This window comes from Betta splendens, chromosome 15 (genome assembly GCF_900634795.4).
Source record: "Betta splendens chromosome 15, fBetSpl5.4, whole genome shotgun sequence".
NCBI lineage: Eukaryota > Metazoa > Chordata > Actinopteri > Anabantiformes > Osphronemidae > Betta > Betta splendens.
Window position 1 is genome coordinate 2,712,224 of NC_040895.2, and position 15,352 is coordinate 2,727,575.

The following is a 15,352-nucleotide window of genomic DNA, read 5'->3' on the forward strand; positions in this document are numbered from 1 at the left end:
TTTCTGCTTTTAGATGGGTAATTATGACTATTTAAAGATAGATTAACAGTTTAGTAAATACCCACACGTGCTTCCTCTACGTCCTTTCAAAATAAAAGCACCAATGCAATTTATTAGTTTTAACTGCACTGTTTTTGCCTTTGAAGGGTTAATTATGATTATCTAAAGACTAATTGACAGTTACGCTATTACCCCCACACATTTCCTCTAAATCCTTTCAAAATAAAAGCACCAATTACAATTTATTACCTTTACATGCAAGGTTGATTAAAAAATTTGTGGTTCTGAATACTTACCAATCGTTAATGAGACTATTTTAGAGTTCAGTAAATAACCACTCACACTTATTAGGGTGCTTTTATTCTGAAAGGGCTTAATCTAAATCGTTTGCTTTAATATGGCTATTCTTGCTATTGAATGATGGTAAATTTTTACTAGTTATTATTACACAGTTAAGTAATTATTTACAAATACTTTCTTCAAATCAAAAAGCTAGTCAACTTATTTATGATTGTCAACAATACACCTTGGTCAACTTTTTAATCTTTGACATCTTTTTACAGTACCTTGGTCAACTTTTGAATCATTGTCATATTTTTAATCTTGTCGTAGTATGACCTTGGTCATCTTTTTAATCATCATCTCTGTACTTGCCATCTTTTGTCATCATTTTAATCTTTGTTCACGTTTTCTCGTTTTCTCGTTTTCTCGTTTCATGGCTTTCATCGTTTTACCATACTCAACTTTTGGACGTAGTCAACTTTTTGACGTCAGCAGCTTAATCAGCATTTGGCATCGTTGGGGCAGCAGATTAGCTCTCCCACGTAATTTTACTCTCAAAATTACTCTTTCTAGTTTCACTTTGTTTCACTTATTTAGTTCGGTTAGTGAGTCACCAAGCATATTTGCTCAAATCACATAACGCTATAATCCAAGTGAGAATTGAGAATTGAAGTGTTTACAATAACAATGCTTGCAAAAGAATGCAAAAATTTGTATTTTGAGTACAATACACGCAATATATGCAATATTCATTTAAAGTCAAAATCTTTATTAACATCAACTTACCTGCTAGACTATTTCACTTAAAACTTTATATTCAGTGCAATGATTATCTAATAATTAGTCTCAAGCAAAGTCAAAGCATCATTTTTTCGCAAATTTCTAATTAAATTTAATAAACCTAACCATTGAAATGATAAAGACACCTAAAACAAATGTATTTATTTTACTACTATTTTACTACTTTACTTTAAATTTAAAATCTGAATTTTACCATTTACTGATGACAGGAATGGGAATAACAGCAACAGAACACATAGACAGAGTATATTAAAATCATTTTTTTGTCCTTACAGACATTAAACTTCACAAAGCTTCTGGTGATATTGTTGGTCAATTAGCTTACATGGATACACGTAGTTAAAACTTTTTTCCACCGCTAAGAAACGTGCCATGAAGACATATTGCTAGGTTAGCTAACATGTGACAGGTCATGTTCGGTTAAACATTTTTCACCGCTTACAATTTTCCCAAATCCCCAAAAAAGGCTCAATGCAAACGTTAGTTAGCTAACAAAAAGGCTATACTATTGCAGCAGTGAAAAACACAGCATGTTCTTACTTACCAAACTTCAAGTTAGTTGAACCATTGTTTTGAGGTCGAGGTATGAGTCTGCCAGAGTAGATTTGTCTGTGATGCTTTGTTCGTTGTTATGCCAGGCGCTTAGTACCTGTAGTCCGCATTACAGGATTGTTTGAGTGAGAAGAATCCAGTAGTGTTGTGTCGGAGCAAGTGCTCCAGTTCGTTCCTGATTCGTTCCTAGGATTCTTATGGATCTTTCGTTTGTTCTGTTTTCGAGTCACAGCTGTGGTTCAGCTATGGTGCTGTGTGGACTGAAAAACAAGGAAATGAACGATGTCGGATTTCTGACATTTATTTATTTGATTTGATTTGATTCATGTAGATGTGTATGGTGTTATTATGTATATAATGTAAATTTTGTTTGTAAATAAATACTTGCGAACATTATATCAACATGTTGATTTTGTGGTCCTGTATACTCTGCCACAATCATAAAATGATTGCCAGGTAAATATTTCAGGGACCCTATTGTTACTTTTTGCTTTAAAAGTCTCACTAATTGTCAAAATAAGTTTTACTTTCACTTTACCAGCCGTCATGTAAAAGTCAGCTCGGGCTGCGCGGTTTAGTTCATCATTCTCGTTCATCATTAATTGTTCAGAGTTCTTTTCTATAAAGCTTAGGTACTACAGTTCCTTTGGGACTCGTTCATGTGGATTGTTTGTTCGTTCACTTGTCACATGACAGCCGAGCCGCGCAAGCTCTGTAGCGAGCAGCAAGAGCTCCAGTTTGTTCTTGATTCTAGGGTTTTCTAGGATTCTTTATGAATCGGTCATTTGTTTGTTTTTTTATCATGTGACCGCTACCAAGCGACTGTCGCACTGTTAAACAACAATGGCAGCGAAGAGGCAGGACATGAGTCACGTTAATGTGGTGCGTATTTGCTAGGTTTTCAGACGGTTTGAATTGCTAGTGGTCAGTATATAGTAGTATGTAGTGTTTGAGAACCGCGGCCATTATTACAACGCCCACAGCGCCACCTGCTGTAAATGAACGAAATGAACGACTGACTTGAAATGATACGTTCACATTACTGAACGAGACTTAAAGATTCAAGTCAGTTAAAAGACCGAAACTTCCCATCACTAGAATCCAACCGAGGTTTTCTGCTGCGAGTTGTAAAGAAATCCGGCAGGCATCTCTAAAGCTTTCAACAGTCTGCTGCTGTAGTCTAGGTGTGCAGTAGGTATTTACATATCAATGCGTAACTGTGGGGGAAAGCTCCCCCATTAATTTAAAACAATGAAGTGAGGTGCTGTAAGGAAACGGCAGAAACGCATTATTCACCTCTGCTAAACAAGCTTTTTCGAAACTGAGAGTGTAATTTTAAAATAAACCACATGTTGACAACTGGTGTGAAATCTACAGTATGTATGAGCACGTAAACCTATATCAACCACAGCGGGTTCTGCTGTAAGTGGTGACATTGCTGATCTAAACAGCCTCCTCACTCCTGCAGTTTCGAGCAGACACAGAGTAAACAAAGGGGAACGAGAGGAACAAACATTTTGCTGCAATAAAGAGTCGCTGTAGGTCTGCTGAGTTCTGTCATCATGTTAAAGAGTTCAACTGTTACGATGGATGACCACTGTAAAGCGATTAAGTGGCTGGAGTCGCAGATGGACTGCGCTCTACATCAGTACAAGGCCATGCGCACTCAAATTATTTTACTATTAAGTATTACATTATTAATTATAATATGTAAACCACGACCCATAAAGATGGAAATATGTTAACCCAATATATTGTATCAGATGTTAGAGTGGTGAGTGTGTACCTATTGTATACATACAAGAGACGCCTGTTATTTAAAGAAAAAAAAGCTGAGGGAGGAAAATGAAAACATGTCTCACTGTCACAGCAGCACAGGTCTGTCTTAAATTAGACAGAGCAATTATACCTTTGGCGTGAACAGAAAATAACTATCAACAATAATCTACATTGTTCAGAAAAAAATTAAAGTTGCATGAGAAGAGCATAGACTAGGAGTCAAACTCACACAGCCAAAACAAGACTCACTCAGCTTAACCACTGGGCTATCAGACGATATAGGATTGTGACTGTGGAATGAGTAGTCATGGATAGTAATCAATTTGAATGCTACAGTATTTGTTTAATGGAAAACTGTTGTGCTTAATACTCACCACATTCGACCACACATAATAAAATAGGTTTGGTGTAATATATGTATGTTACAAGTAGAAATGAACAATCGGTTACGCTGTTGGTTACACCTCAGTTACATTGCAGTGGAGGCTACTAAGCAACTTTGCGTCACCTGGTGGTTAAAATGAGACTAGCATTCAGATTTCTTTTCAGCCCACTGCAAGATTAAAAATCCTTAGTCGGCCATGCACCAGTTGCCCCGTGTCAACGCAACCGTACTGCAGTAAAAAAGGTTGTCGCCTTGAAATGCTACAACTGTAGGGGTGTGTGTGTGTGTGTGTGTGTGTGTGTGTGTGTGTGTGTGTGTGTGTGTCTCTCTCTCTCTCTCTCTGTTCACTGTGGCACATTTAATTAAATAAAAATCTATGGTCTTTATAATATAATTTTTATTATATGGGAATGTTAAAATGTTTAATAAGATGTTGAAAAGGGGAAGTCAAGCTTAGGGGTGCAGATTTCTGAGCAGCAGTATGGTTTCACGTCCCAAAGAGCACTGATGCCATATATGTTCATAGAATATTGATGGAGAAGATGGTCAGAAGAAGCTGCATTGTTTCTTTGTGGATTTAGAGAAGGTGTATGACAGGATGCCACGAGAGGAGCTGTGGTACTGTATGAGGTTGTCAGGAGCAACAGAGAAGTACGTTAGAGTAGAGCAGGACATGTATGAGAGGAGTATCGTGGTAGTGAGACATGTTGTAGGTCAGACAGAAAAGTTCAAGGTATAGGTGGGACTACACCAAGGATCAGCTTTGATGATGGACAGGTTGACAGATGAGGTCAGACAGAAATCTGACAATGATGTTTGCGGATGATTTTGTGATCTGCAGTGAGAGCAGGTATAACAAAAGCTGGAGAGGTAAAGGTTTGTTCTGGAAAGAAGAGGCATGAAAGTCAGTCATAGTAAGGCAGAATACCTGTGTCTAAATGAGAGGAAGTGACATAGAACATTGAGGCTACAGGGGGCTGAGGGGAAGAATATGCAAGACTTGTATTTGGCGTCAATAGTTTAGTACATCATTTTGTGGCTGTTCCATAATAAGATTCCTAAAAGAAACTGCTTACCAGTTGCACTGGCTTTAATTTCTCTCCCCTAATGTGCTTTACTTACCTTCCCTTTCCACTAAACCTAAAGTAAATACTGATAGTGTTTGAATACAGCATCAGATACACTTAATGTTTGAACTGCCTAAATTTTATGGTGTATTTGTACGCACACTAGACAAAAAACAAGGTTTGCCTCATGTGCAGCGCAGTGAGGAGAACTAAAGTTTGTCTTTTTGTAACATGCTGTTGTTTACAGGGAGAGAGGGGCAAGAAGGGCAACAGGGGGGCCAAAGGGGATAAGGGAGACCAAGGAGCACCTGGATTAGATGCCCCCTGTCCTTTGGTATGTCTGTAGTCTGAGGTTTCATGAAGAGGCAAAGGGAAGTGAAACTGTTTTAGAATATAACATCATCTCATGGTGCCGGATTATAGCAGTCAGCTTCCTTTTGGCTCATATTCATTGTTTCTAATCAACTGGAGAGAGGCTTTGGTGTCCAAATACAGTATGTCCACTTAAATGAATAATTGAAACTTGTTTGAATTATTTATGAAGATTATTGTGCAAAACAATTAAATATAATTGTCAATCAGGTGAACTACTATATGCTTGGACCACAGCCCACTCTTCTCGAGGAACTTTTTTTTCCCCAGATACGAGATGGACAGGAACCAAGAGGTGAATCTGGGTAATGGCAGAAAATGTTTCACCTTCCAGCTTACATTTGACATTGTCCCAAAACTATATAGCAAAACAAATCCAAAACAAAGTAATACCGATCTTACGCTATACACCTGAAAGCATTTCAACTAAATTCGGTGAACCCAGTTCCTGTCCATCCCAGGTATCCTGCATGTTTAGGACAACTGCTTCTAGTGCACAGAGGTGGCGATCTCACTGCTATGAGGCAGTGGAGGTGGGATGAGCTCCAAAACATCTTTTTATATGGTTGATTTCACAAACAGGGATTCCGAGGCTTTAAAGGGGAGAAAGGTGAACCAGGCTTGCCAGGCCTGGATGGGCTGGATGCCCCTTGCCCTGTGGTATGGTGTACTTTCTTTCCCTACACTTCTCGCAGCACATTACTAGCTGTCTATGACATGCTTTTAACTGTCTGCATGGAGGTTGAAGTGTGCTTACCAACTCTAAATCAAACACAGAGGGAGAAGAAGCATTTCCCTATTCTGGAATCTAACTAACTTTCTATAATCAAATGACTAATATCAATAGTTATAGAGCCAGAATTATCTTTTTAATTCAAAGCTTGGAAATTGTTAACAAACTAAACAACATATCCTAAATGCCAGGCATGCAATAGATATATTATAAGCTACCATTCCTTTCTATTTGTATATACAGTTCACTAAAGCTGCTCATATTCAATCCTGTGTTTCTTGCATGTTAATGTGATCGATCTATCAGTATCATTTTATCATATTCAGTCTGCAGAAATAATTAACTGTTTAATATTAGACATTTTAAATAACATTAAAACACTATAGAAAACAATGACCTATTCAATAACTGCTAACTGCTATATTTTACTTGCTAATTTGACTGAAGATGTCAAACTTTTAACTTTATTGCATGAGCTAATAAGTCCACCCCATTGCTTATGCCCTCATCCAGAGCCGGCTACGGGCATAGGCGAACGAGGCGGTCACCTAGGGCGCCACCTGCCAAAGGGGCTGCAGCTCCAAGCCCGTTGTTTTTAATTTTATAATGTTTGCCATGTATGCGGCAAAGGGGGTACAAAATCATAATTTCGCCTAGGGCACCAAAAAGGGTAAGGCCAACACTGCCTGTATCAAACTGTCACACAATGCAACTTGTATGGACCACCAAATTGTGTAACAAAGCACATATAGAATTAGTGACAATAAGGCAGCTGTGTGATTTTCTTATCTTTTGGCTTGGTGCAGCAGAAGGAGACATAATAATGATGGGTTTGTGGATAACCTCTTCTATAAAGCCTAGGCTTTTCTTTCACGTGGAAGAGGTGGCATTACATCAATTGTTGCAAGCAGAAAAATGTGTTTAACAGTGATATTCCTTTGGGTGAACACTGACCACATAACCACAACAGAAGAGGATGTTCAGCAAGAACATCAACACTGACCATATCTAACCATTTGATGTCTAGTGACAGTATTCAACATTACACACAAACTACCTACACATACAAACTTGGCTGGGAGGAGCCACGAAGAACAGCACATTCTGAGTTGGACTACAGTATAAGATGACTTTAGTTTCCTTGCCTGTCACATAGCTAGATAGTTTTGTTTGCCCACAAAGAGCACCCTCAATATTATTATACAAATATTATGTTGGAGTAAGTGTCGATAACGGTACTGTATATGGCCAATCAGGCATAACAAGTCTGCTAAGGGCCACTTTGATGGTCACATCTGGTCAGAACATTTCTAAAATGGTGTTCTTGGTTTCATGTGCTCTGTTCTACTAGATGACCTACTTTAGCTTCACTCCTTTTGTGCTGGTTTGAATAAAAAAGTTTGAGATTACACATTGCAATTACAAGTGCATTGCAGCTTGTTCTGATGATTCATCGATGAACTGGTGGTAAGATGGAGCAGTGTGATTCTTTGGACAATGTTCTGCAGAGAAATGTTCATCATTCAAATCAATTCAGTTATATTTCTATAGTTCCAATTCAACACAAAAGTTATTTTGAAGACACCTTGGAAGGTATAAGACCTGACACAACTGGAACCAAAATTTTTCAGGAATTGAGCACAACAATTTGAGTTGTTGTTTGGTACCAGGTACCACAGCACACTCTCAGGGGTTTAATAGAGTCAATGGTTTAACTGCTCAGGGCTGTGTTACCAGTCAAAGTCAGGTGATTACACCTGACCTTTTTGCATGTGTGTTGTATCAAATACATGCATGATGATCATGAGGTACTTCTATTTCCATTTTTCAGGGCGAGGATGGCTTACCTGTACCAGGCTGCTGGAATAAAGTAAGTTAGAACATTTACTATTGTATTGGTTTGTTCCTCAGTAGCGACAAGCTTCTGTATGCAAAAACTACAATTAGAATTGTTTGAACTAATGTTTGAATTTGCCCTTTGCTTTTTCTTTGCAGTGACGATAACTTTGGAATGGCTTGTGTGATTGTATATAAGATATTTATTTTATTTTAACTATTCTGTTGCTTAACCAATAACAGCCCAGATTTCCCATTTCCATATAAATGAAAAAGTAAACCATCAACACATCTCTCTACAAATTTGTATTCTGTGACTCTGGTCTCACTGTGGGCTAAGGAAGCAAACATTTTGTATATATACTAATATATATACTATATACTAACATTCATAAAATATTTATCTCTAAATTTAAAAGTATAATCTACACACACACTGACTCATACACACACACATATATATATATATACACACACACACATATATATATATATATATATGTGTGTGTGTGTGTGTGTATATATATATATGTATATATATATGTGTGTGTGTGTGTGTGTGTGTGTGTGTGTGTATATATATATATATATGTGTGTGTATGAGTCAGTGTGTGTGTAGATTATTAACAATAAACAACAAAATAGGTTAAGAAGCACAATCAATAGTATGTATATATATATATATATATATATATATATATATATATATATATATATATATATATATATATATATATATATATATATATATATATATATATATATATATATATATAGGGATAGGGTATATATATATATATATACCCTATCCCTATAGGGAGTTACAGCCCCTAGTGTTTATATCACTACAGGTACACCGTCTGCCCTCACTCTCCACATGTATGCTAAGTGCACAGGCACAAGCCTTCCTGCAGCACACTTCAATGGTCAAAGAGTGGTATTGCAGCCCTGACATCGAACTGCTGGACGTGGGCATCCGTCCAAATTATCTACTCAGGGTTTCCCTACGTTATCCTAATCGCCGTTTACACCCCCCCTCCGCGAATGCTGCTGCGGCATGTGACGTCCGCCTCCAGCCTGCAGTCCAGACATCCTGATGCTTTCTTTATGATTTCCGGTGACTTTAATCACACCAGCATCGACAAGTCACTTCCTATATTCACCCAGTTTGTGAGCTGTCCCATCAGAGGTGTGAAGCCACTGGACCTAATGTATGCCAATGTTAAGGATTCCTACTCTTCCACTGCTCTCCCCCCTCTGGGAAAATCGGATCACAATTTGATTCATCTGCTGCCACGATACAATACTGCAGATCCTTCCTTCCTGTACAACTCATCCTCTCTCTGTAAGGGTTAATCTCATCTGTGCAATAAAATGTATAATAAAACTTTAACTAATAATTAGATGTGAGTTATTTTTAACTTCCCTGCCTTCTTGTGTGTACCTCCAACTGTGACAGCGATCAAAGTGTGCAAAATAATTTCCCTTTGGGATTAATAAAGTTTTTTGAATCTTGAATCATATCTTCTATATCTTTTAGCTCTTGGTACTTCTTGATCTTTTGGTGCTCCTTTTTTTCTAATGTTGCTATCACCTGGGATTGCTACATCTAGCACTACAGCCTTTTTCTCTTGTTTGTCCACCACTACTATGTCGATTGGCCATTACCAGCTTGTCAGTTTTCATCTTGATGTCCCACAGGATCTTAGCTCAGTCATTCTCTACCACCTTTGGAGGTGTGTCACATTTGGACTATGGGACTTCCAGCCTATACTCAGCACAGATGTTCCTGTACACTATGCTACTAGGCTACTTGGTTATGGCGGTCCATGTTCCCTTTTCCTGATGTTGCCATCGCTTGGTATTGCCACATCCACCACTACGGCTTTCCTCTGCTCTTTGTCCACCACCACAATGTCTGGTTGGTTCGCCATTACCATTCTGTCCGTCTTTATCTGGAAGTCCCACAGGATCTTGGCTCGCTCGTTCTCTACCACCTTGGGAGGTGTTTCCCACTTTGACCTTGGGGTTTCCAGCCCATACTCCGCGCAGATGTTTCTGTATACTATGCCAGCCACTTGGTTATGGCATTCCATGTATGCTTTTCCTGCCAGCATCTTACACCCTGCAATTATGTGCTGGACCATCTCAGTGGCCTCTTTGCACAGTCTACACTTTGGGTCTTGCCTGGTGTGGTAGATCTGGGTTTCTATGGCTCTGGTGTTCAGGGCCTGCTCCTGTGCAGCCAGTGTCTCTGTGCTGTCCTTCAGCCCAGCCCTTTCAAGCCATTGATAGGATTTGTTGAGATCAGCCACTTCTTATTTTCCGGTGGTACATCCCGTGTAGGGGCTTGTCCTCCCATGATGGTCCCTCTTCCAGCATCTCATCCTCTGTTCTCCACTGCCTGAGACATTCACTGAGCACATCATCTGTCGGGGGCCTTGTCCTTAATGTACTTATGGATCTTGCATGTTTCATCCCGGATAGTGGCTCTCACGCTCACTAGTCCTCTGCCTTTTTTCTTGCGGCTAGCGTACAGTCTCAGGGTGCTGGATTTGGGGTGGAACCCTCCATGCATGGTGAGGAGCTTTCGTGTCTTAACATCTGTGGTCTGTATCTCTTCCTTTGGCCACCTTATTATTCCCGCAGGGTATCTGATAACTGGCAGGGTGTAGCTGTTTATTGCCCGGGATTTGTTCTTACCATTGAGCTGGCTTCTTAGGACTTGCCTTACTCGTTGGAGGTATTTGGCTGTTGCAGCATTCCTTGTTGCCTGTTCAAGGTTGCCATTCGCCTGTCGCATTCCAGGGTACTTGTAATTGTCCTCAATGTCTGCTATTGTTCCTTCTGGGAGTGAGACCCCTTCTGTGTGGATTACCTTGCCTCTCTTTGTCACCATCCTCCCACATTTCTTAAGCCCGAATGACATCCCAACGTCTGAGCTGTAGATCCTGGTGGTGTGGATCAGCGATTCGATGTCTCGCTCACTCTTGGCATAAAGCTTGATGTCATCCATGTAGAGGAGGTGACTTATGGTGGCCCCGTTCCGGAGTCGGCATCCATAGCCAGTCTTGTTTATTATTTGGCTGAGGGGATTCAGACCTATGCAGAACAGCAGTGGGGACAGTGCATCTCCTTAGTATATGCCATATTTGATGAATACTTGGGCAAGTGGCTTCCCATTGGCTTCAAGGGTGGTTCTCCAAAACCTCATCGAGTTTCCAATCAAGGTCCTTAGAGTTCTATTGATGTTGTACAGCTCCAAGCATTCAGTGATCCATGTGTGTGGCATTGAGTCATAGGCTTTCTTGTAGTCGATCCAGGCTGTGCACAGGTTGGTGTGTCGCACTCTGCAGTCTTGGGCAATATTGCCCAAGACTGCAGAGTCTTGGATTGTTCTGTCAACCAGGAGTTGGTGTTTGGCTCCTCTGGTATCCTTACCAATGCCCTTCTGTGCTTCGCTCATGTATTGACCCATGTGCCCACTTATCTTAGCTGCGATGATGTCTGACATGAGCTTCCATGTTGTGGAGAGGCAGGTTATTGGCCGGTAGTTGGATGGGACTGTACCCTTTGAGGGATCCTTCATTATCAGGATTGTTCGGTTAGCCATTCAGGGTGGGTCCCCTCCCTTAGTAGCTAGTTCATTTGTGCAGCCAGGCGCTCATGGATTGCAGTGAGCTTCTTTAGCCAGTAGGCGTGGATCACGTCAGGGCCAGGTGCTGTCCAGTTTTTCATACCTGAGACTCTTTGTTGGATGTTTCTAATTTTAGAAACTTCATAAACCCTTGTGTGTACATGTATGTATTTTGTTTCCAGGGGCAGGTTAAGAACCTAGAAAAAAACTCAGCAATGATACAAAAAAACATTTTTCTTTTTTGGTCACAACAAAGTGATTTTATTTTTACAGAATGTGAAAGTGCAACCATTGTCTTAAATACTAATTCAAAACTAATCGTCTTTAGCGATTCGTTTTGAGATTGTGTGACATGAACTAAACGATTTTGTTTGTTTGAGTTTTATTAACAAAACAGCTTTTACTGTATTGTACTAATGTAGCTCCCATGATGTCCAGTGAAGTCCAGACATAGAGCATAACAAATTTAAACTAAAGCAAACATCTGACCTGAAGTGGAGAAAAATCTTCGTCAAAATAAAATTAGTAAGACTGTAATGCTGCACCACACTTGAGATCAGGGCTTTCCTAAAGTGCCAAATGCCAGCACAACAGACACTTGTATTCCATGAAATGCAAATTTTATTGAAAGTTTTCAGTCCATAACAGGTCTAGGTTTTGTGGCCACTGATCAATTTGAAGAACTACAGTAAAGTTAATATTTAGCATTCTAGCCTAAATAACTCTGGGAAAAGCAACGCACAGTACATTATATAAGTTATATGTTTGGCTTTTGTTTCTAAAGTGCATAAACTATTTTATACGTGTTTAAAGGGCCAGCATCCTTTCCAGTTGGCTAAGAAGTAGCACAGCCACAGACTGTCTCAATGAAGCCACAGAAAGGACACTTGAAGACATTTGTATCTCTTTGTTTTTTCTACCCACAATGGAGCATTTTTTGGGACACTGGGTTGAGGGCCAGTAAAGTCGGAGGCAACAATGACTAAAAAAAGGCTGGAATGGAAACCTTGCTTCATTCTCGGCATAGTCATTGAAGGCTCTTTGTATAGGACAACCATGACATACTTTCCTTGCTACAGAATGTGTTTTATTGAGGGCATACACTCTACGTATGTACTCTAATCTATATGTCTACTATCTACGACAGAGGTGAGGCACTGTGGCATATATTTACTGTCTGATGTGAAGTCAGTACTGTTAACTGTGATAAGGATTTCAGAGCAGCTCAGAAAAAGTTGACATGAGTTTCAATGAAGAGAAAGAAGAAAACAAAGGGAGACCATGATGATTCCTTATTGGCATTGCCTTTTCCAAAAACCCTTTACCTGCAGCTATGAGATTTCATTTGAAAGATTGTGTTGTGCAAAGGAAGACTTTGAATGCAGCCATATAGACGGTGTCTGGACAGGACATGATTCAGTGCTGTAGCTGTATGAGCTCAGTCTTTTGTAAATAAATTGCTTTTGTGTAGCATGATGTTTATGCCTGAACATACATGTTAATGTTCCTCAATACATGTAAATCTTTTCGTTTTCGTAAAGTATTTTGGTGTCTTGCAAGCCTTTACATATCTCAATTTGCCTACTTTATATTGAGTCTCAGTTAGAACCATAAGAATACATTCTATGCAAATACAAATCTTGTTTGAGATGCACAAAATGTCAGCAGAGAATTATATTTTTCAGATAATGAATTGCCTTTGTCAAGAAAAACACAACACTACACTTAGAATATGTTTACTGCTGTTACTGTAGTAACAGTAAAGAAACTTTGGCCAGTGGCTAACAGCTAAAATGCCCTTTGTCATTGTGTCGATTACAAAAGACATCCTTTTTCAAAGTAAATGTACAGAACCATTCCTGATGTCATATTGACGACTGGTGTAACAGAGCCGAGTCAAGATAATGTTTCACTCTTATTTCTTCTCTGTTTCCAGTTTTTGTGTGCAGAATTTCTGATTCATTCTAGGATAAGTATACCTAATGGTAATGATGTAGCTAATCTGTTTTATCAGTAATTTTTGTGTCTGGTGCCTGAAAAATCTCAAAGCAATGCCACGTAAAGAAAAGCAGCATAAAAAATGACATTAACAAAAACATTGTGTCATCAGTTTTGTTTACTGCTTCTATACTGAAAACTGGAATGATGTAGTATACTACTGAGTTCGTACCCCTGGCAAAATCTGACCTAAAGTTACTTTAATTCAACCAGCATGGTTTTTTATTTGTTTGTTTGTTTTTGTCCGGAAATGACACAGGCATCTTCATTGTCCCAGGGCAATGTACAAGAGGCATCATTGTGGAAGAAAATGATTATTCATCTTTGATTTACCTTTGAAAAAAGGTGACATTTTTTACATTATACTTCTTAATAATTAATAAGAAAGCCTTTATTGGCTATTACAGCGATCAACGCTTGTTAGCTGTTACCTGGTATTTTTTGTTTATTCATCTTTAGCAATCGGCTCCAACCCTTTCACGTTGGAGGGTATTCTTCATAGAATATGACTGATCATTTTTTCCACAATGATGCCTCTTGTACATCCTCTTATTATTTTTGAGGAAACCTGTGTCGTTTCCAGTAAAAAAAAAGCTGGTTGAATAAAAGTATTTGTCAGGGGAATAAATAATTTTGGGCTTGACTGTATATATAGCTATATTCTTCTTTATTAGGCACACCTAATAGGTGTTTAATAAAGGCATTTACATAATAATGATGATTCATTTTATTGTCTTTAAATGTAGCTTAATATAATAAACTTAAAGCACTTAAAATGATGCAGTGTTTAAAAAAAGGTGCTCACGCTTGTTATCTTATTAATGGTGGGGTTTCATAAATATTTCACTCTTTTGTTTCAAAATTTTTCCGACCACTGGTCCTTTAAACAGCACAAAGCAGCTACATTAAACAAATTAGCGATCAACTTTGCAGCAAAGAAAACAGGTCAAATTGTCCAATTTTTGAGCTTATGTCCTGCGATTGGCCTCTAGTGAACAAAGTTTGCCATCAATTACAAGGGATTTGAATCGTCTCAGGATAATGGAGCAGCAGCTTTTACAACCCCATCGCTCCAGGATATCAACTACAAGCCCAGTCCGGATGACGAGGCGGATGGCTGCGAGTTCCATGCGTTTTTGGTCTCTCTGTGGCAAGTCTGATCCTGTACATTGTAATTCACCTTTTTAACGAATTCCTTTGTAATGGCGATAGTCAACTGGAACACAGCTGCTAACAGTATTTTGGGTGTCGGATTTGTTTTTGGAATCGCACTTTGAAGAAAGAATGTGTCATGAACAGCTGGTTTGTCACCATGGTTTAGCCAAACTACAGGTAGGGATTCCTCGAAATTGTCTGTTAGTAACAAGAGAGACTTGTGTAACATGCAGGTGTTATCAAACTACAACGACGGGTACAGGTTTTTATTGACTGTAATTGATGTTTTTCTCAAAGAAGGCTTATTACATTCATCCATTTTCTACCTTCACATGCAAGGTTGCGGGTGCTGAAGCCTATCCCAGCTGTCTTTGGGCAAGTCAGGTCGCCAGTCCATCGCAGGGCAACGCACAGACAGACAACCATTCACACACACACACGGGCCTACGGGCATTTAGAGTTTAACCCTAACCCAATTCAGAGTGACCAATCAACCTAATGCATGTCTTTGGACCATGTGAGGAATGAGATTTTTAATAAGCGAGTGTGCCCCGAAAATCCCACCAGTGCATAAGATTCAGGATTACGAAGGTGGGAGGGTTCCCTTTAATGAGGCAGAATTACAGAAAGTGGAAGTTTCTGCAGTCAAAGCTTTTCATGGAAAAGATTCTGTGGAGGATTAGTATAGTAGGTGTGCCGCACATTTTAGTTACGTGAAACTTAAACTGGCCAGAGAAGTTCTGTTATGTCAAAGC

General features: G+C 39.2%; 1 protein-coding gene across 18 annotated transcripts in view; it reads left to right on the forward strand.

Annotated features, from left to right (window-relative positions):
* col13a1 (collagen, type XIII, alpha 1) overlaps positions 1 to 13,540 on the forward strand; it is a 203,537-nt gene extending 189,997 nt beyond the window's left edge. For 16 of the 18 annotated variants that reach the window (XM_055502806.1, XM_055502799.1, XM_055502800.1 and 13 more), the window contains 4 exons: positions 5,114 to 5,200; positions 5,821 to 5,898; positions 7,803 to 7,841; positions 12,258 to 13,540. In XM_055502806.1, coding sequence (XP_055358781.1) covers positions 5,114 to 5,200; positions 5,821 to 5,898; positions 7,803 to 7,841; positions 12,258 to 12,290 — 237 coding nt within the window. In that variant the 3' untranslated portion in view covers positions 12,291 to 13,540. The remainder of the gene's footprint in view (positions 1 to 5,113; positions 5,201 to 5,820; positions 5,899 to 7,802; positions 7,842 to 12,257) is intronic. The other 2 variants (XM_055502798.1, XM_055502808.1) reach the window with 1 other exon arrangement.
* The last annotated feature ends 1,812 nt before the right edge of the window (positions 13,541 to 15,352 follow it).